The following is a 24,670-nucleotide window of genomic DNA, read 5'->3' as shown; positions in this document are numbered from 1 at the left end:
AGTAAAACGGCAGTCGGCCAGCGTGGCGTGATAACCCTTTCGTTATCGGGTCCCGTTGTGGGGCGGAGGGGTTGAATAGAGCGAGTTGGAGTAGGCAGGGGCGGGAGGGGAAAGGCTTAGCAGCGAACCCAGGCCGATTCCAGACCGCGATAACGTCCCGATGTCGCGATAACTCACACTCTACATTATAATACACAGCGCTTCGAACGAACCCGACGTTGCTGTTGTTGCTGTTGCTGTTGATGGCGATAGTGGCGATTGAGAGAGAAGGAGAGAGAGAGAGAGAGAGAGAGAGAGAGAGAGAGAAACGATAGACGGGACCCCCGCGTTGGATATAGGGTGATTGAAAAGTATCGGAATCAATCACTGGATACGCGAGAGATTTTATCATGTGTATAAAAATTTTCTTCATCTCAGTATTTTTATCTCAATATTTTTGTTATCTCAGTATTTTTATTATCTCAATATTTTTTAAATTTAGAATATAGGAATTTTGATTTTTTTTTCTTTAAGTTCTTAAAATTTTTAAATTACGAATTTTCAAAGCGAGGAGAAAATTTTCTACAATGGTACTTCTTGACAAGCAAGATCCCACCCTTATTTTTCGCTTATGATTAAGTTATTTGCAAAATTTATTTTTTAATCACCTTTGCAATTATGCGAATCTCGCAATTTTATCCATTTTATCCGTTTTCGGATGCGAGGCGAGAAAAAAAGACAAACTGTCTTCGAAGTAGATGTGAAACGGCGGTTTTCATTTGTCGCAGATTTGCCGCGAAACGAATGGCCCCGGAGTGTCGCGAGCGTTTCAACGACAAATGTTGACCGAGTCGTCGTCGTCATCGTCGTCGTCGTCGTCGTCGTTGTCGTCGTCACCGCGGGCTTTCCGGAGCGAGGGTTTTGCGGCGAAACTCCGAATGCTGCTGGACCCGTTTGATAACGGCCGCACGGCCACGTATCTTGGAGCCTGCAGGCTTTATTATAAACCCCCGACCTCCCCCCTCCCCATCCGGATCACGTCGGGTCCACCCCCACAGCCCCCCTCTCCCCTTTTCACCTTCTTTGTTGCCGTTACTCTGTCGCTCCTTCCTGCGAGCGAATCGCACGAAATATACCAGCGTTAATCCCGTTGATAGAAATATACCGCGAGAATTATAGCCGCTTCCGGGGGATATTTCGCGCGGGTCAGGATTTTAATGGCGAGAAGATTCAAACAACTCCGAGCGTAACAGGGAGAACATAACACGAGAGTTGAGAGGAGAATCAGAGTGTCCACTCCCTGGAAAAATATGGAAAACCTGGAATTTTTAGAGAGCTTTTATCTGGAAAAATCAGGGAATTTTGATGAAATTTAATTGGAATTTTTTTTTAAATTATTTCTTTGATAATTTTGATCTTACCTTATATGTATATCCGCCCATAAGTATAAATTATGTATTTAAAATATATTTTAAATATATCTATTTTTCCGTTTACATATTCAATGTTTTAACAAAATATTGAATACATAATACATATTCTTTACTTTCATTTTGAGTGAAAAAATGAAAATTGTTATGCAAGTTAAAAATTTTTATCTTAACGAAAGCTATTCATTTTTTTTTTTCAGTATATTTGTGAAATTAAATGGCTTTGTATTTTTTCTTTATTAGAAAATGCGTACAATAAAAAAATTTATTTTAGGAAATTGTACTAAAAAATTTTTAAATTTTAAACAAAAATACTTGGAGGATCAGAGAATTTTTTTAACAAAAATTGAGGTGACATTCTAAGAATTATATTATTTAAATAACGAAAATTTTCAAAAGGATTTAACATTGGCAAGTATTTAAATTTCTGAAGCTTCGAAAATCCAAGAATCGATTCTCTTTTGGAAATTCTAGGCCTTAATTCTATTCTTTTATCACAGCGGAATCGATCGTGGCAGATTCGATAAAAAAATAGTCGCGTTGTGCGAGGGAAAAGAGTGACAGAAAAGGTAAAGAAACTGTGGGAGAAGAAGAAGGTGATCGGATAGAAAGGATCGCTGCCAGAGAGAAGTACGAACACTCTGGCGGGGAGGGGGTCAGGGAAAGGAGCGAGGGGGAGGTGTCGAGGGGGTTTCTGTGTGCACCTCTCGCGAGAAGGGGACTGTACGATGGTGGGACTTCTTTATCGTGATCCCCGTCCTGCAGCTCAGCTCCTCATTAGCTCGGCCGCTCATCAATCACTCGTCCACGACCCACCGTCTCGCAAAGTCTCCCTTTCTCTCTCTCTCGCCCTCTTTCTCTCACACTCTTTCTCCCTTTCGGCTCCCATATCGCAGCCGCAACCTGGCCGTACCCCTCGAGGTCTATCTCGAAGCGGTGCGAGAGAGAGGGAGGGAGGGCAACACGAGCGCGTTTATTTATGCTCTAGGATTCAAGCAATCTTCTAATATGAGAAGTCGATGAAGACGGAAAGGACATTGAAAAAAATTAGGGAATATTGAGGCTAACTTTTCAAACAGCTGTTTCCGGTATTGCATATATTTATTTTTCATATTTGAGTTATATTAGAAATATATTACAGTTAAAGTTTTTAATTATAATTAGAGGGATATTGCAAAAATTAAAGAAAGAGAGAGAGAGAGAAGAATAAAAATATTGAAAAAAAAGGGAGAATCTTTATGGATGTTGAGCAACAAGCAACAGTTCTCTTCATTCTCCATCTTGATCTTCTCTTTTTTTTTCTTCTGTTCTGCGAAGAAGGCACCGACGAAAGAGCGCGGAGAAAGAGTTCCGGTGTCCCAATATTTGGATCGTCGATCGCGGAGATCTGTCTCTACTCTGAGATTCGATCGACAACGGCGGGGGAATCGCTCCGGGCCCCCGGACCCGAATTCTCGTCCCGATCTGTCGGAAGATCGATCGATTATTCTTCTGTGAAAGGACTCGCGCATACGAACCGTTTCATAAATCTCAGGAGCGTAATGTCTCGGTAATGTAAAACTGCGGAAAAATAATTCATGACATAAAAAGAAAAAAGAAAAAATAAAAACGGAAGAATACACCGGATAGAAAAAAATCTGCTTCCCACTCTATCATAGATAAAATTATAAGTAACTATATAATTATGATTAAATGCGTGAATATGTACATAATTATTAGTTAGAGTAGGGAAAAATGTAAAAAAAAAATATTTATAAAATATAAATGTTATAAAAAAATGAAAAAAAATTGAAGAAATGGAAGGGACGGTTTCGGAGGCGCGAAAAAAATGCTGGCGACGATAAGGTCGCACGGGAATTATCATCGGTTCTCGAGCCATCTCTCGAGCGAGTCGATGCTCGCGCGATAATGAGAAGTATCTTCTTGGCGGGAGAGACGCGGTTAATCTTCGGCTGCGGCTGCGCTCATATAGCTCGATATTGTTTAACTTGCCTCGTTATCGCGAGATGCACTCTATAGCCATCTCTCCAGGGGTGGAAGATAGCGCGCACCTTCGAACCTTGTCCTCTTCCCCCGTTTCTACCTCGCCTCCCCCCTCCCCGGCCCCCCTTTCTACCAACGCCCCTTCGCCTCTCTCGTTCCAGTGAGTTGCCCGAAGAAGAGGGGGGGTTGGGGGCGCTGGAAGGGAGCTGCATCCAGCTGATAACACCTCCTGGACTGATAACGAGCCGGCCAGGCTCTCGTCCTACGTACAACCCCAACCCCCTATCTCTCTGCCGCCCTTCTCCTCCCCCTTCCCCCTCTGCCAACCCTCGGCGCGTTGCTCTGCCTGTTTCTCGAACGTCGGCGCGAATCCCCTGCGAGAACTTCCGGCGGAAATTAGCGTGACGAATTCGTGATAACAATTGCGATCGTCATCCTGGAAAAATATCCTGAGTTTTAATTCTTCTTATTTTCTTTCACTTATCATCACCATTTCATTTTAAACATATGATATAAATCATACTTTTAAAATTGATTTTTGACACATTTTTCCAACTTCTCCGCTTATGAAAATATTAATTGAATGACGTCAATATTAGAGAAATTATTTTCAATCTTTTTACAAATCTACATTAATTTGCTCGAAATGGTTCAAGTAATACATATTTGCAACCGATTATTCCAGGATCTCAATAAAATTAAAAAAAATAAATAAATAAATCAAAATAAAATAAAATAAAATAAATCAAAATAAAATAAAATAAAAATAAATACACGAAATACTTAATATTATGATTAAAGACAAGACTTAAATCGATTCATTGATTTTTACAAACGCACTTGTCGTTAAGCTTATCGTTACAGAGGGGGAGGAGGAGGGGAAGGGCAAGCTCTACTTCTTTCGGAAGAGAGAGAGAGAGAGAGAGAGAGGGGGGGGGGGGGGATATCTCACTCTCGAGTGTCTGGACTGTCGTCGCCGCCGATGCCGTCGCCGTCGATAAGAGACGCGCCGCGCGAGATATCTGAACCCCCGGCCCGTTACAATGCTCGCGTTGTATGCGTCCAGCATCTCGTGCGAGATTTCGAATAAAACGGAGTCGCGAGATGCGGCCGATATACGCGGCCGGGATGCTTTCCGCGAATGCGCTGGCTCCGGAGAAAGGAGGCCCTCCGTGACCGATATCTCTCCTTTTTTCGAGCGCTCTTCGACTCGTCCCAGAATGATGATTCCGAGACGAAACATTGAGGCGCGGCCACGTGGAGGGACCAACCAAGTTCGAAAGATGCTGTCTTTCTTGGTTTAGACCAGACTTGCATAATGCGAAACGATAAAGTGTCCACGTTACATTATGGGAGGGCAAACTTCGCGAAGCCCTCGACTTTCCGAGAATCGAGAAAACCGATGCAGTTATTAAGGAGAGATTGATTGTTCGCGTTTAATGAAGATGTTTGAAAATGCAATCTTATTACGGATATTTTGTCTGATACTTTAGCATGTAAATAATTTTCATGACGATTTCATCTTTGCCAGCGAAGATGACTGTTGAAATAAATCTGTAATAAAGTTCTAAAACATTTAACAAAAAAATCTTTCGCTCGATAAATATATTTTTATTATCTAAAATAATTTTTGCGAACAAAGTTGTGTAATTTAATCTAATTTGTTAGCAAAAATTATTAAATTATATATATTAATATATTATATTATATATATATATATATATATATATATATATATATATATATATATATATATTAATTCGATAATCGTTATCAAGGCATGTAATTCAAATGAAATTAAAATATATAAAATTTTGACACATTTATTGAAACAAAAAGATTGAGATAAGCACACATCTGTCAACATAATTAAATATATTTTATCCTTCTTAAAACAATTTAATTAAACAAATTCGCTGTATTTAGATATTGTAAAATACATGATCTTAGCAACATTATTAATCTTTTCTCAAGTAATCTTTTGAAGTATTGTCAAATATGGATATAATAATTTAATAATTAATTAATTACGTATAAAATTTTTTAAATTAATTTAATTTAAAAAATTAATTGAAATTAAATTAATTTTTTTTCATACAATTCCAACTTTTTTGCGATCTGATACTTGGACAATCGTGACACACGGTGGAAAGGGAGACGAGGCCCCGTCCTTCTTCTCGAGCATTCTCGCATTATCGTTGAGAACCGATGGAGAGATGAATCATCGCTCGGTTATTCCTCAGCCAAGCGATGTATTTCAGATCTCTTGCTCTCAATCAAGAAACGATTAGAATCCCTCTTTGGTCCCGGCACTTCGGCGGTGCATATCGGCCGATTTATCGCTCTATTTTTTGCATTCGAGAAGCCTTGGGCGATGGCGTTTTTCCGCGTATTGCGCTCATCGCGCCGATACATCATAATGGAGTCGCATATCTACTCGAGCAGCCTCGATTCCAGCGCGGGAATAAATGCGATTGCGCGCGAATACATATATGTGTATTATAAGAACAGAGAGGCAAAAAAAAAAAGAAGCAATTGCGCCGGACAACCTTGATGAAGGCGCGACCGAGTATGTATAAAATGCCACCGTATCCCCGATTAATGCCACGTCTACGTTCCGCAGATTCCGATTGCGTGTCGTTGAATACACACACGAGATGTATACCTGTATTCCGAATGGCCTTTGTTAGGATTCTCAATCGAGGAAAATTTTCGATTTTGGGAATCGGGGTGATATCTTTTGAATATTTTCATTTTTCAACGTTTGAGAGTTGGAGTTGAAACTTTGAAATATTTGTTGGAAATGTATAATTTGAAATATTTTTGGGGATTTAAATTTTTTAACATAATGAACATGATTGTCGTGTAAATATAAAGAGTACAGGGTGTCCCAGATCTACCGCAAATAGTACATGAGATCATTTGAAGATTTTTTTTTCCTCAGCGAAAATGTCGAGAGAAATTATTATTTTTTTCAAGTTTCCAATTTTTTCCATCATATATTTTTATATGATGGAAAAAATATATAACTAAGTCTTAAATTAAAATTCTCTTTCTATATATATATATATATATATATATATATATATATATATATATATATATTAAAGTAAACTGAAATTAACTAAATAATGTAATTTTAACTTTCTATAAAGTTTAGTTTATAAAATCCCCCCCCCTTTTTTAAATCGCTTATAATTCGGAGATTATTGATGCCTTGACATTTTTGACAAGGAAAAATCATATTAAAATGATCTCAAAAATCTGCCATTAGCAGGTGATGCGGTAGGTCTGGGACACCCTATATATACGAAGAACGTTTTATATGGAATTATTATTTTAAGATTTTTTCCCTAGATATTTTCTGCATTCCAATATATTCCTATCCTCTATCTTTGATCTTGTTCTTCGCAATTCCTTCTTTTATCAAATTTATCGATATTTTCTGGGTTCCATTTTCCTCGATTTTTAAAACAAATTTGATCGATAATAATCGTAATTTTTGTTCGACGTCAACAAAGAGCGTCGTCTGTATGATTCTTACATCGACGAGGATCTTTCCTTGTGCATGGAAAGTTGAACGACACTTCCATTCGAGGGGTCAGCCCTCAAGTCCCCGCCGCCTTCGGTTCTCCATTAGACTGACGGATGGTCCCCGATTAGGCTTTCACGGATAACGAACGAGCACCGGCCACGAAGAGCTAAAAAACCGCACCAGAGCCCGAGGCGCAGAAAAAGGAGGAGTGATAGAGCAGCGGCTATAAAGATCCATGGAGAGAGGAAATGTTTATTATAATCGCGCGAATCGTAAATCGCACCAAATCGAGTATTCCTTTTGACGTTTGCGTGTCTCGCGTAACCAAAAACTGCGAAAAAAATTTATTACGCATGATATATTAAGTGCTTTCAACTTTAATAATCTCAACGCGCGAGAAAAAGAATATTAATGGACATTTTGATTTTTTTTTATATTCCTGTTTTGACGAAAGAAATTAATTATATTTTTCTCCCGACGAAGGATTCTCTTAGCGATCACTGTAAAAGATTTTCTAAAAATTCACATTTTTGTCTGAATCTGTTGTTGGTGGCAAAAATTATTAAATTACTGGATATATTAATTCGATAATCGTTATCAAGGCACGTAATTCAAATGAAATTAAAATATATAAAATTTTCACACATTTATTGAAACGAAAAGATTGAGATTAAGCGCAAATCTGTCAACATGGGTGTCCGAATAAAATTTCAGACAATCTTAATCATCGGAGTCATTTTTTCAAAAATTCAGAAGAGATGTCTGAAAATTCAGACACTGAAGCTGCGGACACTTTGTGTCTCAAGTTTCAGTCAATTTTTTTTACAATGATTATAAAGTATAAACGGTAACAGGCGCCGTGATATCATCCGAGTATCGGGAATAATTACTTTGGCCGTATCGCTTGGACGAGGAAGAAGATGAAAAATCGAGGAACGGGGAAGGGGGATATATAAGTAAGTATAAGTGACTTTGCCGCACGGTCCCCAGATAATGCCCAGGGCCACCTTCCCAGGGATCAGTATTTATTGTGACGCGATCGAGATAGCGGTCACGGTACGCCCCTGGTGCCTGCTTCTCGCACTCGAACGAATTATGGTCTTCAATATGACGACAGTTCCGTATCTCTCTGGGAGAACTTGTCCTCATCCCTCCCCTCCCCTCCCGCCCCTCCCTCCCCGTCGCATCAGCCTCTTTGCCGAGAGATCGTAAAGTCTCTTAAAAGGCTCCGTGATTTTTCGCAGTCTCCGAAATCGGAGGACAAACGTGATTAAAATAATGAATGAAAAATCGATGATTTCTCTTGCCGAAGCCCAATAAATATAATTATTCGCTATCGCAATATAGATGTTTTGAAAATGTATATCAATTATTATCTTAAGCTTTAAATAATTTATCATAAAAAATTTGGAAGGCGAAAATAATTCACCTACCTTTATCTTTATGATTATATAAAAATTTAATTTTACGTAATTAAGAGAGAGATACAGCTCTAACTGAATAGATTCAAGACATGCGTTTAGCAAGTTAAATATTGATTAATGAAGACAAGAAATTAATGTCTCCGAAAAGGAAAAAAAAAAAAGAAATAAATAGATCCATAAAGTAAAGCGATGTGACAGGCAGATGATCGATTGAAAATTGTCGAATTTTCCAACGATAGCGGAAACGACCGAAAGAGTAACGGCGGATGACGAACGCAGTGAGGAAGTCGTAAACGTAATCGTGCTTTTTCAGGCGTCGCTACTAAACTCCCGCCTTCGGCAAAGAGAGCCGCTTATAAAATATTTTTACAACGCGCTCGCTCTCCTCCGCGTAACGATACTCCGTGCTTACATAGCCGGCGACAAATTTTCTCTCCCTGTCTCTCACCTCGAATCCATCAGAATTGCACGTTCGCCGCCGTATTAAGCCGTAAACTATGTCTCACTTCGTTATAATCTCCGATCGTCTATTGAAAATGTAATCTCGACGCGATGTAAGTTTTCTCTTGCGTTTCTTTATCCTTATCCTTGTTAAGTAAAATATTTTTAAGATGGATCACATAAAAAGGTATGAAGGAAAAAAAATGTAACGTTTTTTTTTTTATATGCATATACGTTAATTTTTTTAGATTGTTGTGGAATTTTTAATATTCCCAAAATTGAAATTTGCATGTGTGTGTGCGTGTGGCTTATAAGTAACACACAGTTCTAATGTAATCTAAGAATTAATGAAAAAGTAAATGGAGGGAAATTTGTCAATTAATTCCTAGATTATTATAAAAGTTATGCTCGTATTTGTAACCCACGCGGAAAATTCAATTCCGACACATTTGATAAATCCCTCTCACTCTTTTCTGCATTCTCTCTCTCTATTCTTATACACAACCGCACACATATCCTCCTCGCTCTATCTCTCAGTCTGTTAAACAAAGTTCATCTCTCTGTCTCTCTTTCTCCGCACGAAACTCTTTTCTTCCTTGCGATCTTCGTTCCTTCGGGTCGGTTCAAAGTTTCGCGATAAAATCCGCGATAGCGCGTCAGGGGGGCGATAGATGAGCAAAAGGGGAGATAGCTTTTGGTGCAGCAACGAAAAGAAAAAGAGAGAGAGAGAGAGAGAGAGAGAAGGAGAACGCGTGAGCTTGCGAGAGGAGCAGATAAGCTCGATTATGATCCCCGGTGGTTAAAGTCGAAGTTTTTACGGTAGATAAGCCCGCACGAATGGGTTGCGCGAGATAAAGGTGAGTCGCCCACCTTTTCCCCCCATCCCCCCCCCCGCCCTCGCTTGCTCTCGTGTCACTAAGAAGGTTGCCATTTTTCTTAATAATGCTTTTTGAGCCCGAACATCGCTGGTCCCGCCACAATATGGCTATACAAAATCGTATCTCGGCGATCTTAAATTAATAATATAATATATTTTATACGATTTTAAAATTTTATATATATATATTTTTTTATAATCGCTTCTGTGCACGTTTGACAAAACGATGAGCTTGATAGAATGATTGGAGAGAATGATATAGATAAATATATGATTCAATGCAAAATTATGCAAATTAAGTTACAATACGTAGAAGAATAAAATAAATTTTGATTATCGAGTAATGAATTTTAAATTAAAATTTCCGCAAAAAATATAAATATTTAATAAAATAAAATATACATGTGTATGTGTATATATAAGATTTACGATAGGAAAATAATTAATTAAAAAAAGAATCAGTTTTCTAAGAGAGAGTTATGCTGAAGTTTATTGCTTCCTTTTAAATTCTCAAATTTATTAAAAATGAAACTTCCTCGTCTCCCTTTCTCCCTTCGACTCCTCGGAATTGAGCGATTTTTGCCGGCATCCTTAGTTCGCATCGAGCGATTCTGAGGATAGTTGCCCATCACACCCTCTTTCTCCTTTCCTCTCTCCGGTTCTCTCACAGTTATGATCGCGAATACAAACGAACGTACGTGCCGGCCATCGCATCTGCAAGGTGCGCCAGAGATATAATTTTTACGACGTGCAACAGAACTGAGTGCAACTACTATCCCTTCCAAGGCTTCTTCTCGTACTATTGGCCTCGCGCGATGGCGATGCACCCTGTAAGCGGCTGTAAATTGAATAACATCCCCGAGACAGGATTTATGTAACGATCGCTGAAAAGCCACTGGGATGGCGGCTTTTACACGGAGAGGGTGATGACTTCGCGAATCGAAAGAATAACGCGGAATCACTCTCTTGACGAACGTTCGCAATACAAAATTATAATTTTATATAAATTAATTAATATATTTTAAATAAATAAATAAATAAATTTATATGAATTTGGAAAAAATTAAAATTTATATAAAATTATAATTTTATTTATATAAATATAAATAAAATTATAATTTTATATAAACTAATTAATATATTTTAAATAAATAAATAAATAAATTTATATGAATTTGGAAGAAATAAAAAAAATTTTATTCATATGAATATAAATAAAATTATAATTTTATATAAATTTTTTTTTTTTTTCATAGCACATATTTAATGTCAAACGAGGATGAGTAGTAAAAACGAGGAGTCTCTTTCTATTTTTCTTTCTTATTTTTTTTTTTTTTCTCTTCGAATCCTTTCCTATTCGTTCCACGTGTTGGTTGCTTTATGTCCCGAGCAGATCCGTGCTTCATGTGTACTTACGACATTGCGGCGCCTGGTTACACTGAGATACAACGGCGCTTAAATCCGCGATCCTGACGTCGTCGGCCAACATCGCAACAACGACGTGCATCGTTGCGACGCGCAAGATTGCTGGACACACTCGTAAATAACTGCCCCCACCCCTTCGGCAATCCCATCGCCCTTAACACCCCATTACGCCGCTCGCGAGAGCCTGAAGAGGAGATGTTTCTTGATGTTCCTCCCGAAACGTCGATAGGTCTTGAGTTATGAGGGGAAGGCGTCAATGAATAAGTGTTAAAAGCTCGTTCTTTAGATAAAAAAAAAAAAAACACTCCTTGATTTAGCTTAAACTAAACTTCTTTTATTAAAGATGTTTTAATTAACTTTATTCTTCGGTTAATCTCGTTCAATTAGCTTTAATTTCTCGCTCTGAGAATCCGCTATCAAAATTTTAATTCGAATAAATTAATTCGAATTAAAATAACAATCTATTGTCGGAAAATATAATATTCCATCTTCGTCCATAACAGATAAGACAAGAATAAGCGTAATGCTTCCCCTATCGTTCTTCTCACTTTAATAACGCGCAAGTGATTTTAATTAAAACTAAAAGAACACCTCTCATCCGAAGCCTCCTCTATCTTTACGATCCGCCGACGAGGAGTTACAAGATGTTCGAGGGAGGGGAAGGGGCGTCGCGGATCAACGGGCGGATTTCCGGCCTTCGTCTCCGCGGCCTGTGAACGTCGCCTTAAACATTGACAATGAGACGTGACCAATGTTCGTTGCCACGAGGAGGCGAACATCGGGCCCACATCGGGCAATTATCGCTCGGCGGGAGCTCCCGACGTGCATACATTAAGAAGCCTCCCCTCGCCCCTGACCCCTCCCCCCTTTCCTCCGGCGTCTTTCTCGCGGCGGAGCAAGCTGAGAAACGACGACGACGACGACGACGACGAACGGCGAAGCGACACCCGAGATTTCGTATCTCCCCGGGACGGGACACTTCTCTTCTCGCCTGCCCTTCTCTCCCTCTCTCTTTTTCTTTCTCTCTCTCTCTCTCTCTCTTTCTCTTACGCCCGACGTTTTAAGATCGATATCTTGGCCGCGCCGCCGCGCGACTCGCCTGAATGAATAATTATCAATGGACGGTGCGCGCACCACCTTCGTCCCTTCCCTCCCTTTCCCTACCCTTTCCTCCTGGACACTCGCTCGCTCGCTCCATCGACTCCCTTCTTCGTCCTGATCGGCCTGCCTTCGCGATCGTTCGCCATTCGACGTTGACCGTTTTAGCATTAATGATCCCCCGCCACGGGAGGCTTTCGTTGAATGTGTGGGATTTTTTTTTTCAGACGGATATTTTTTTTTTTTCAGACGGATATTTTGCGAAAATCTTGATTTTTTATAATTCGATAATATAATTGAGGAACATACACGAGCGCGCGCGATTATAATATGATGAACGAGTGAGAGATGATGATATGCGATTAAATTAATGAACATGAAACAAAGTCGAGGCATAAAGTGCGGAATGGCAGTTTATCGGCAGACATGTCTCCTCGAGACGCCGATGTCGCTACTTCTTAATGACTGTCTCGTCTTCGAGTTTAATCGTCGACGCGCATAAAGCATATCCCGCTTCTGCATATTCAAAGTGCGTGCGTGCGTGCGTGCGTGCACGCGCTCGTGCTACGAGCATCTTTCTTTTTTGCACATTTTTTTTTTCCACGTGATATAGAAGAATCGCGAATCATGCTTGAAATAAAGCGAGACTTAAAGTAAGGTGAAATTAAGATCGATTGACACAATGCAATTTAGAGGATGATTTTATAGTAAAAGGTTCGGAATTTACAATGAAAAATTCCGCGAAATTTTAATTAATAAACTTCTTGCATATTGAGAGATATTATCAGTGCCTATATATTTTATTCCCTCTCATTTCCGATTTACTTTTACAATTAATACATACGATAAGTTTAGAATGCAGTCTTGAGGCGAGATAATTTTAGATTTATCTCGATGGTATACTTTTCTTCCTTTCGAAATATTTCGATTTATTTCGATATAATAATCAAAACCGCGACAATTCATCATCTTCGTGAACGATATCGCTTTATCATCTCCGAAGTCGTGTCGCGATCTTCGCGCAACTTCTTCCAGTCTCTCGCTCCGAGGATCTCGACGCCAATCTCGGATAAACGCGCGTCCGGACGAGACAATTCTATCAGCCAAACCACCCACCCACGTGAACCATTAAAACGTAGGCGATATCTAGACGCTGGAATCGGCGTCCTTCAAATTTTCAATTAGTCTTACGGGAATATTCGGAGAGAGCGAGAGGCAGCAACTGCCTCTCTCGATAGCATCGTGTGTCCCTTTATTCTTCCGCAGGCATAATTTGAATGGCGACCGAAAGTGGATCTAGATCAAGGCCCCCCCGCCCCCCTCCCTCCCTCCCTCTCGGGTAGGTCCGAGAGGGGGAGTATAAATTGAGAGAAGGGGGAGGGGGAGGCCAGAGAACTCTCGTCTCTCGTCTAGCTTAGATCTAATCTCGCATTCCCGCGCTGCGTGCCTAATTAAAGATCGATATCTCCCCGATATTATTGCCACCCTCCCCTGCCCTCCCCTCTTCCGTTCCTCCTCTTCTTCCTCATCCCCGTCCTCCCTCCCCTCCGCCCCTGCCGCGTAGCAGGTTATTAAATTCTCCTATCTCGTGAGATCTGGACCGGCCGGTCCTGCCCGGCCTTATCTGATCCGGTCGATCTCCCGGTCGGTCTCGTTACCTTTCGGCCCTTCCGTTCCCGTCCCCGTTCCTCGTTTTCGATGCGGATCGACACTTTCGAAATTTTGTGAGGGATGACGCGCCGGATAGACATAGGGGAAGCGACAGAGCCCGGAGAGAGATCAGCTCTCTCTGGAAAACCGGAAAGAGAGAGATCTGTCAGGTGGCTTTAACGTCAGATATTACGCGTCTACATAATTACTTTACCTTATTTATCTATTTATTTACTAAATTTTGTTTTAAATATGGTAACTATCAGTTCGATTATTTTTTTTTTTTGTTTGTGGGACTATAATTTATTATTTAGTTAATTTTATTTATTTATCGTTATGATATTTAATATCTCTAATATAATCTAACAATAAATCATGATTTTTCTGAAATTATTATTTTATATATGAGTATAAAAAAAATATATACCCATTGTCAGATTATTTTATTACTACTTCAATTATTTAAACAATCTATCTATTTTCTTTTTTTATTTGATATGATTATGTAACTTGACTAAATTACACTTTTCTCAAATTCTATTTCTTAAAGAAGCGAGAGGCATCCTTTATCCATCCAGGATTACAAGCGAGAGACAAAAAAGGGAAGCGCTTATAAACCGTCGGTGCTCCGACGCTTCCAATTTGTGAAATCGCGCCGGCGACGTTATTCCTCGCCACCCCTATCGACAATCGACCTTCTCTCCTCTCCCTTCGTCCTTCCCCCTCACTCGTTACTCTGAAGGTTTTAACGCGGAACGGAAAAAAATCGCCGGCCCGCAGCGCAGCGGAGGAAACCGAGGACGGTGACAGATGGCGCGTGACGATAACGTCTCTCGAAGGTCCTGTTCGCGGGCGAAACGACCCGCGCCGGATCCTGTTCCTGTCGCGAGATAAACGAAACAGCTGCGTCTCGGCGCCGATCAAAGATCTCTCTCTCTCTCTCTCTCTCTCTCTCTCTCTCTCTTTCCTTCTGCCCAGAGCGCTCTTTCGACATCTCGCGAGCGTGATCGCGAGGAAATAAATGAACAACGTGTGCATGATAACGACGCACGAATTCGAATACTTTGATTATTTAGATAATTTGACCGGAGATAATTTATTTATCTGTGTTTCGAGGGGAGGATCCTTTTTGGATTCCGGGATTTTTAATCCTCGAATTTTTTAATTTTTGACTATCAAAAGCTTTAGCATTTCTGAAGTTTAAATGCTCGGATTTAAAATATAAAAAGAATACAATAATTTATAACATTCAAGAGATTCGAAGAATTAATGGATCTAAAAATTCAAAGGATTAAAAAAATGATTAATATATAATATGGAGAAGAATTTTACCGATAATAGAGCTGACTCTTAAGTGAAATCACATTCCTGAAGCGATCTGAGAGATGGAAGGGTCTTGGAATTGGTAAAGGGGTGGGGAGGGGGATCCCCGGATTTTAATCCTAGACGAGTCTAATCGCTGCTCTGCGATCAGGTGGCAGGAGATTAGGCCGACCAGTTGATATAAAGGACCGATCGGAAAGGAAAAGAGAATTAAAAAAATCCGACCAGAAAGAGAGAGGGAGAGGGAAGAAGAGGGAAGATCCTCGGACGAATGCTGTTCATGATGGGCAAACAAATTAGTAAAGTAGAGAAGATAGTGTCGGGGAGAGAGGGGGAAGTGTTTCGATCAACAAGCTGGTTAAAAGTAGTATCGGATAATTCTGAATAAGGATAACATTTCTGTGGGCTCGATATGATTAGTATGTTGATGACGTTTGGATGACTGTAAATGTTGGGCATTAAAATAATTAAAAAAGAATAGTTTGCTTTAAAGGAAAATTAATATTAATATAATATAAACAAAAAAATTCTCTTGAAATTAAAAATTTTAATATGTGAACAATCTCTTTAGATCTTAATTGAATAGTTTTATCATAATTAATCAACCAACTTTATCTTAATTATAATCGTTTGTATCTTAATTATTTAAGATCTTTTGAATCTAATACGCACATCACAATTGAGACTGACATTTTCCAAAACTGCAATTATTCCAATGTTCCAACAGGCATAAAAAGAGAGAAGGGCAATTGCTCTTTAATATTTTCATCGTTAAAGGTTAATAACAATTACCGGCACACTATAACCGTTCATCGACGAATCGTAGCCACTTATTACAGCTTTTCGCAACGAGAGTTAATCGTGATTAAGTGGTAACGGTCGAAAGTCGGTACGTCGACGTTTTATCAACGCCGGATATCAGGCTTATCGTCGTCTTTTAAGATAATTACTATGATCGTTGTCCTTACGACGGAGGAGGAGGTGGAGAAGGCGTAAACGCCAAGTACGAAGGTAGAGGTGGTGACGATGGAGGCTCGCTCCGCATGAATAATGCGCTCCACGACGTGATCCGAGCTTCCCAGAAGAGCGTCGCCTAGACTGGGATACCGATCCAAAGTATTGGACGACACGATAAAGCCGTTACGTATCTGCACTCCCGCGAAAGATTGCGGATCAGAGGCTCTCAATGTTTGAAAGCAGATAAATGAGAAGTGACAAGGATTTTAAGACAGAATACAGGATCTCTGGGTAATGCAAATTTTAGCATAAGTTGAAAAAAAGCAGAATTTAAGAAAATACTTAAAGTCTCTCTCTGATGCTGAAATTGTGGGACGCTGCAATTTTCGAAATGTTGAATTATCAGAATTTTAAAATGTTAGAATTCATTATCGATAAAAAATACAGAGTAATATTAGAATATTTATGTAAAATACTAAATATTTTTTTCTAGAATTGTTGAACTTTTGATGACTTTAATATTAATATTTGAAGTAATATGGAATGTTGAAAAATATTAGTAATAGAATTATTGAAATGTTACAATGTTAAGATTTCCAGAATAACTTCATATATATTCTATTTGTTACGAATAAGTATTGTACGTTTTGAAGAAAAATTATCTAGAAATGATAAGGATATTAGGATAAACTGTGGAATATTGGAGCTCTAATGCTGCAAGTTTTAGCATAAATTAAAAAGAGCAGAATTTGAGGAAATAATTAAACTCTCTGATGTTGAAATTGTGAGATACTTCGAAATATTTAATTATTAGAATTTTAAAATGTTAGAATACATTAATATAATTAAAAGTATAGAGTAATATTAGAATATTTATAAGACACTAAATATATATATATATATTTTTTTAACTTACTGAAGTTGGTGATTTTTAAAGTATCGAAAACTTGAAAAATACTAGTAATAGAATTATTACACTTTATTAATATTTCTCCATATATTGCTCCATATACCTGTTACGAATGATTATCATCGTACGTTTTGCAGAAAAACTCTTTTCCGTTCTCCAAGTCTTCTCCGATTGACATTTAATTCGATGACGATCGATCGTCATTCGCATAATTAAAGTGCTGGAAATCGAACGCGACTCTTGTACCGCGCGCCTTCCATCCGATATTCCACGAAGGGCGACACGTCGATCGCAAGCTTTCCCCCCTCATTGCCCCCTCCCCGCCCCCTCCGCAAGTCCATCCAAGGGAGAAGGGAGTTGAGCTCTCACTTAGCGGCCGCCGTTGTCACGATCGGGACCTCAGCGACATTAGCATATCTCCACGATGCAGCGTGTAAGGGGTGCGAACGAAGGAGGGGGAGGAGAGAGAGAGAGAGGGGGGGAGGGGGGAGGCGCGAGCGAAGAAGGGAGGAAGGGAGACAAAGCAAATGGACACGGAACGGTATATGCGCGTATCTCTTCTCATGGGTCTTCGCGAAAAGGGCGCGCACGATCCATAATGCGAATCGGTAGGGGGCAGAGGGAAGGGAGAAGGGGCGGGGGGGGGGAGGGACAGAGGCAGAAGACTCACTCAGCGGACTCACTCCTGTTACCTGTACGTCTCTCGTGTGTTTGCCTTACCCGCGTCACGATCAGGATCCTATTTGCATAGCGCCGATGAAGCTGCTACCGTCTCTCGCCGCCCGCGCTCCTGCGTTTCTTCCTTCCCGAAGGATATGTTTCGATCTAGTTCGAAGGGTGCTCTACTCTCGATCTGAAATTGTATGAATCGCAATGATTACGCTGACAATGAAAATATATCCTTTTAGGATGAAATTTTATCTTTATTTATTTATTTTTATTCAAAGATTAATTTTTTTTTTTTTTTAGAAATAATAAAAGGTATTTTTTTGTTACAATTAATGATTAATCGGAAGAAAGTGACGTTTTTAAAAATTTAGAGAAAAGTTAAGTAGAAATTTACGAGATTTTAACCAAAAGCGAGAGGGAGAGAGAGGAGTGTCGATGTCGACTGAATGGGTGATATATATATATATAAATCTTATAAATTTATCTTATTAATTATCTTTAATATATATCTTTAATATCTATTAATTATTTTTAATATATTATCTTTAATATTTATCTTATTAATTATCTTATTAAATATCTTATTAATTTATCTTATAAATTTCTACTTAACTTCTCTCTAAATTTTTAAAAACGTCACTTTTTTCCGATTAATCATTAATTGTAACAAAAAAATACCTTTTATTATTTCTAAAAAAAAAAAAAGAAAATTTAATCTTTGAATAAAAATAAATAAATATATATGTATATATATATATATATATATATATATACATATATATATATATATATAGGCGGTATAATAAATGCCCCGTATACCTACTTATTACTTTAACAAGCGGACGTTTTTTGCATCACGCGTACTTTCGGTCACGGAACGCGCAATGATTTACCGAGACATCACGTGCGCTCGCGCGACTCATCAAGAATATGTCTCACTTACGCATCTCTGATCGTTTATCGATCTCTGTCTCATTAAATTAACGGAGTATTCGCTCTGCTGGTTGTTTCCTTATATATATAATTTAATTATACAATCTTTTTGCAACGATCACGAGATAAATTTATCTCGATCTTCAAAAAGATATACGCGGTGTCATAATGTTTCTATTCCTTTAATGCATTAAAGAGCTAAATAGAGTTTAAAAATAATTATAATTTAAGTTGAGAAAAATAAATATAATTTCTCTGTAAGCGTGGACAAATTTCTTCAATTTTTTTTTCCACACAACACGGTGATTAATAAAAGATGGAACATTTACGAGGTGCGAAGAAAAAGCGCACTCAAATTGAACATTTATTTTAAAGACTTGAAATTTGAAAATTCAAAATTAAAAGATCTCAGAAGCTTTCAATTTAAAATTTTCAATGTAAAATTCAAAAATATCATAGAAAGGAACTTAATTATGAACTTATTATAATACTGTGATTAAAAAAATTTACAAGGTACGAAGCATCACCCTCAAATTGAACATCTACTTTAAGCATTTAATATTTCAAACTCTTGAAATTTCAGATCTTCTAATCAAAAAAATTTTCAATATAAAATTTAAAAATATCACAGGAAGGAACTTAATTGTGAATTTATCATTGCATGATGCATCAATTATATCGCGACGCCGGTAAATCGACCGGAACTTGAGGCTCATTAGCGGAATGGAGTATCGGAAGAAGGGTCGTATCGCAGGGTGAAAGAGGAGGAGGTGGACGGGGATCGAAAGTACGAGTTTCCGGCTCCGTTCTTCAGTGCGACGCCGAGTCGCTGCGATTGCTCGCTTCTTGCATAAAGCGGGGCCGAAGGTGTACACGGGACGCGGCGGTATCGGTTCCAAGAAAGGCTTATCAGGCCGCGGATATGTTAATGGAGGCCGTGTTGTGCCTCCCCCCCGTTCTCTCTCCTCCACCGTCACCTTTTCGAGATATATTGCACCCCAACCGCGTCGCGCGATGGAGGAGGTGGTTGGTTGGTTGGCCGCTCGTAAGCTGGTGGTTGCTGGTAGATGCAGCCCCTCTCGCGATCGGCAATACATGTACTGCGTATGCGTGTGCAATTAAAAGTACTCCGAGTTTGCGATGGAAAAATATAAAGAGCGAAAAAATTAATCAAGAATCACAGCAACGTAGCTCCTATATTATTAATTTAAGTCGTTAAAATATGGATATATATTTTCATACATTTTTTTTTTATCTCTTAGTTTCTCTCCGAAACTTTGGAAATTTTATTTAAAAAAATTTTTCTTTTTTTTATTTGAAAAAATGGCATCTTCAAATTTTAGTATTAATTCTTTCGTCTTTGATTTTTAAAATGCATAATAATTTGTTTGTTTTTGAATTAAGAATTTTCCTTCTCTCTCTTTTTTTTTCACGCTCTTTGTTTCTTCGAAATTTAGCATTTGTCTGAAAGTGCGAACATTCGAAATCTCTTGGCACTTGCTTGCATCTTTCAATGCGCGAAACAAATTCTTTAGAATTCCTTGAAATATTCTGGCTACTTTGAGCTTTGAATCCCTCCGGGCCATTGTGTTCTCGGATTATCGAGCGCACGGATCCTCAAGATCTCCGGGCCGATCGCGAGCCAATCCACGCTCGGAGATCATCTCGAAAATAATCTCCCGTTCGATAATAGAAGCCCGGAGGAAAGAAACTAACCGTGAGATAAGGGAGGTTTTATCTACAACTTCTATCATACATACACCTCCCTCCTATTCTCCCTTCAATCGTGAGATAGAGAGATCTATCCACGGCCGCCTCCACCTCTTCTCCAATCGTACATCTGAGATCACGAAGAAGAAGAAGGAGCGGACGAGGGTCGCGGATGAACTTGCAGACGTCGTCGTCGCTAGCGAACGTATGCATGGCTGCGCAATTAAGGCTCGCGATCAGAGTCCCATCCCAGAGAGAGAACGAAAGAGAGAGAGAGAGAGAGAGAGAGAGACAGAAATAAACCGGAGGCAAAAAGGGAGGCTGTGTGCGCTGCCACGCCACGCCACGCCACGCCGATCCATCGATGACCGCTTATTTACAGAGAAGCCAGAGAGAGAGGAAGAGGAACACGACCTGGAGTGTAGATGCAAGAGCTGGATAGCCCAGCGAGAGCTCGTTGCAACCCTTTGGCCCAATCTACCCAGGCATCTTCCTTCGAGTCCTCCCTCGCGTCGTCCCCTCTCCCCCCCCTCCCCTCCTCCTCGCCACTCCTCTGTCGCTCTTGCTCGCCCGAGGAGGCAATTAAAGCATCCGGGTAATTCTCGAGTCTCAATCTCTCGCGTCGACGAGCCACCTGGATCGTCAGATCTTTTCTAAAGGTCCTTGACGATCTATCGAGAAAAAGGTGTCTTGAGAATTGCACGGAAAATTCTAAAGATCCTTGATAATCGATCGTTTTCAAGCACACTGTCTCTAAAACGTTCGATTAAAATTCACTCGCGCGTTTTCTAATCGTATTAAAAAAATATATATGCAAACGATGATATTTTCGCAGTTTGCTATTTAAAAAAAAAAAAATTCTTTTTTATTACTTATTAATAATTAAAATGTACAACGAATATCTTTGTCCCTATGTATTTTACGAGAGGATATAATTTTCTTCCGATAAATTTTTCTACTAAAAGTCTTTTCTCGAATGTTTCTTCTTACGAACTTCCTTCCAATTGATTAAATATTAATTTTCTCAAACATCTCTTTTCGAAATTTAATTTTTTATTTAATCCAAATTCGATTCTCTCGCGAAACTCTTTCTTCGATTATCAGTGTAACTCCATGGACAACTCCTTAACAATGTCACAATCTTCAATATCGCAAGATTAAACATCGTATCGATGGTCCATTCGCCAGGATCAGCTCTTAGATATTGAGACATTCAGAGACAAGCTTGTGCGTGAGCGGGACCCCCGAAGTAAGGGATGAGGAGCGGCGTGCGAAGGGTGCGATTGGTGGTTGTGCCGAACAGGCTAGACCGAGTCGAGGGTGAAGGGAAGAAAACGTAAAGTGCGTGAAGGGCTACTATACTAAGGATCCATTAGAGATCCGGCTAGTCTAAGAGTGGCATCGTTCGCGCGCGCTTCGCCCTTTTTTTTGCTCTTTCGCTCTCTCTTTTTCTTTCATCTCGATCAGCGCAACTTCCTTCCGGCTCGGTCTAACAACGATTATGGTTGTCTCGCAAACTACCTTCAATCAACATCGGCAATTCTTAACGAAATGTATAGTTGCTTTGATAGAATTTTCTCTGTATGTTAATTATGTGTATTTTAATTATAAAAATAATTTTGAATATCTTAATTATTTATTTTACAATAATTTATTTATTTATTTTATACTGACTATTTATTTTATACAGACTTATTTTATATTAATTAATAATTATATTGATTCATATTATTATCATTATTCTCTCTCTCTCTCTCTCTCTCTCTCTCTCTCTCTCTCTTTCAAAAATAATATCGAAACAGTGTCACTTGAAGGAATGAAAAATCTCCAAATATCTTATTGCCATTTTAGCGCATATCTCCATCATTTTATCAAAGAATTCTACTGATAAGTGTCTCTTATTATTAATTTCAGGGGAGGATGAGGAATGGAGTGATTCGGAGAAGACCCCGTCGGTGAGCAGCGGCGTGGACGGTGGCGGATCCGCGGTGTCGAGTCCAATCGCACCACCGATTGAAGAAGACTCGAGTTTACCGCCCCCTCCGAGACTCAACCCCCCATCATCCTCGACTAGTTCCTCTGCGAGCGAGGATATCAGACTGCGCCTGAGCGTGCTTTCGGAAGATACTAGGAAGCGTCTGGTCAGTCTCACCGAGGACATTGAGGTGCGTATATTTCACTCGTGTTTGCTTCTCACATTTGATCTTCATTATTGCAATATTTCTTATATCCGTCGTTGTAAAATTAATGTCTCATAAATTTCTCTCTCTCTCTCTCTCTCTCTCTCTCTCTTTCTCACTATCTCTCTTGAAAACTTGCAACAACAGTAAAATATTTAGATTGATCAATTATGTTTATCTTGATTTAATAAGAAAAATAAATACGTTATATTAAAATAATTATCTCTAATTAAATATCTATAATAATTTACGGAGCCATGTGTGGTTTAAAAATTTGAAAATATTATATTTATACAGATCTCTTCTCTTATTTTTTTTTTTTTCTTATTAAAAGAAGCTTTTCTTATTTTTATATAATGGCTGAAATTTTTAATCCGATTCCTAGAATCTAGGAATAATTTTTACAAATAAATCCCAGTAATTTTAATAAGATCCAGAAATTTAAAGAATAGTCTCAATTTGATTTTTAAACTTAATTTTTAATTAATAAAAAATAAAAATTTTGCACAGATTGCCAGGAGTATACGAGACCGCCATGCACCGTCGTCCAGAAGCGCGCGGACACGGGAGTCGAGTCCCAAAGATGTCGACGAGGATCAACAGGCTGTTAAGGAGGATGAATGCCAGCCGAGGCCGTCGTCCTCCTCATCATCGTCCACCGCCATCAGGAGGCGGGACTCCGTCTGTCGCAGGGACTCGGAAGACTCCGTCACCGCGGTGGCCACCGAGGCCAAGAGGATGAGACTTGACGACGAGGCAGCACCAAGACTGAGACTCAATGCTAGTCTGGCGACGGATCCCGCACTGCGACCCGCCGCTGTCGCCGCGCTTACCGTCAAGCCCGAGAACACGTCACCGCCAAACCAGACGCCGCCGCTTCCAGCCGGGCTTCAGAACGGTGATTGTAGTTCCGATCGCATCGATTTTAGAATTTTAATTCACGAACAAAAGATAGGAAAATTTTAGATCGAGATTTAAAATTTCGAGTGTTAGGTATTTGAAATTTTTCAATTTTTGAGGAATTAGAAAGTATATGATACGAGGAATAACATCCCCAAAATCTAAAAATCAGGCCTCGAAGATGAGAATAAAAAAAATAATAAGATCTCGTGATGAAATTAATTTCATGTATCAGCCATCGCATCGGGTCGGCTGTTCGTCCTGCCGACTGATGGCAAGGAAACGATCACGGTGGAGCCAGCGAGGCCGCCGCCGACCGCTCTGGTCTGCCCGCCGTGCGGCATCAGATTCAGTTCGGCAAGCACTCTCGAGGCCCATCGTACCTTCTACTGCGCCCATCGACCGCGCGCGGACGAAGACGCGACGAACGATGAAGATGATGATGGCAAGTCCGGCGGCAAGTTCGAGGTGCGAAAGGCGTACGCGTGTCCGCATTGTTCATACAGCGCTGACAAGAAGGTATCTCTGAATCGCCATATGCGGATGCACGCTGCCTCGCCGGCGCCATCGACGATACCAACGGCAGTGACGGCGGTATCGGCGAACCCGAACTCTTCGACGAGCAATCCTTCCAGTCAGACCACCGCATCTAATGGTTCCTTGAACGAGGAGGCCGAAAGATACTGCAGGAATTGTGACATTAGGTTCAGCTCTTTGAAGACGTACAGGTGCTTAAAATAGTTCATAAGAAATTCTGATTAAGAAAAGCTATAAAAGAGAAGTCTATTAAAGAGAATAATCCGTAAAATTAAAGAAAAATGTATAGATTCTGATACAGAAATACAGATTTTTTTTCAATTATGGTTCAATTTATTGCAGGGCGCACAAGACACATTATTGCAGCACCAGGCACGTGGTGAAAGACGCGTTACCGACGCCCACGGCAACGTCAGCGTCTTCGGTGAAAGCATCGCCGCCAACCAGCTCGAGTCCCGGTGACTCGCCGCCTCCTCAGCCATGTCTGGCGCTACCCACTAATCCCATTCTTATCGTACCATATTCGTTGTTTCGCGGCGCGAGCGTTCTTGCCGCGCCGGCACTTCCAGCTCCTGACACAGCGTGCTTCCTTCTGCCAAACGGTTCGTATATATCTCTTCTTCAAATAATTATAAAAAATAACTTTCAATTTTCTTTATATCAGATAATAGATAATGCAATACATTTACACTTTATAAAGAATAAACAT

At 39.6% G+C, this 24,670-nt stretch overlaps 1 protein-coding gene across 4 annotated transcripts in view; it reads left to right on the top strand.

Moving 5' to 3' along the window:
- The window catches only part of LOC126856622 (zinc finger protein ush), a 151,181-nt gene that overhangs the window by 121,923 nt on the left and 4,588 nt on the right, over positions 1-24,670 (top strand). For 3 of the 4 annotated variants that reach the window (XM_050605303.1, XM_050605304.1, XM_050605301.1), the window contains 4 exons: positions 22,259-22,509; positions 23,035-23,422; positions 23,660-24,152; positions 24,304-24,563. In XM_050605303.1, the coding sequence (XP_050461260.1) occupies positions 22,259-22,509; positions 23,035-23,422; positions 23,660-24,152; positions 24,304-24,563 (1,392 nt within the window). Of the gene's footprint in view, positions 1-21,813; positions 21,898-22,258; positions 22,510-23,034; positions 23,423-23,659; positions 24,153-24,303; positions 24,564-24,670 lie in introns of those variants that run through there. The other variant, XM_050605302.1, reaches the window with a different exon arrangement.

Source organism: Cataglyphis hispanica, chromosome 19 (genome assembly GCF_021464435.1).
Source record: "Cataglyphis hispanica isolate Lineage 1 chromosome 19, ULB_Chis1_1.0, whole genome shotgun sequence".
In the NCBI taxonomy this organism is placed as follows: Eukaryota; Metazoa; Arthropoda; class Insecta; order Hymenoptera; family Formicidae; genus Cataglyphis; species Cataglyphis hispanica.
This window is presented reverse-complemented; position numbering and strand designations above follow the sequence as displayed.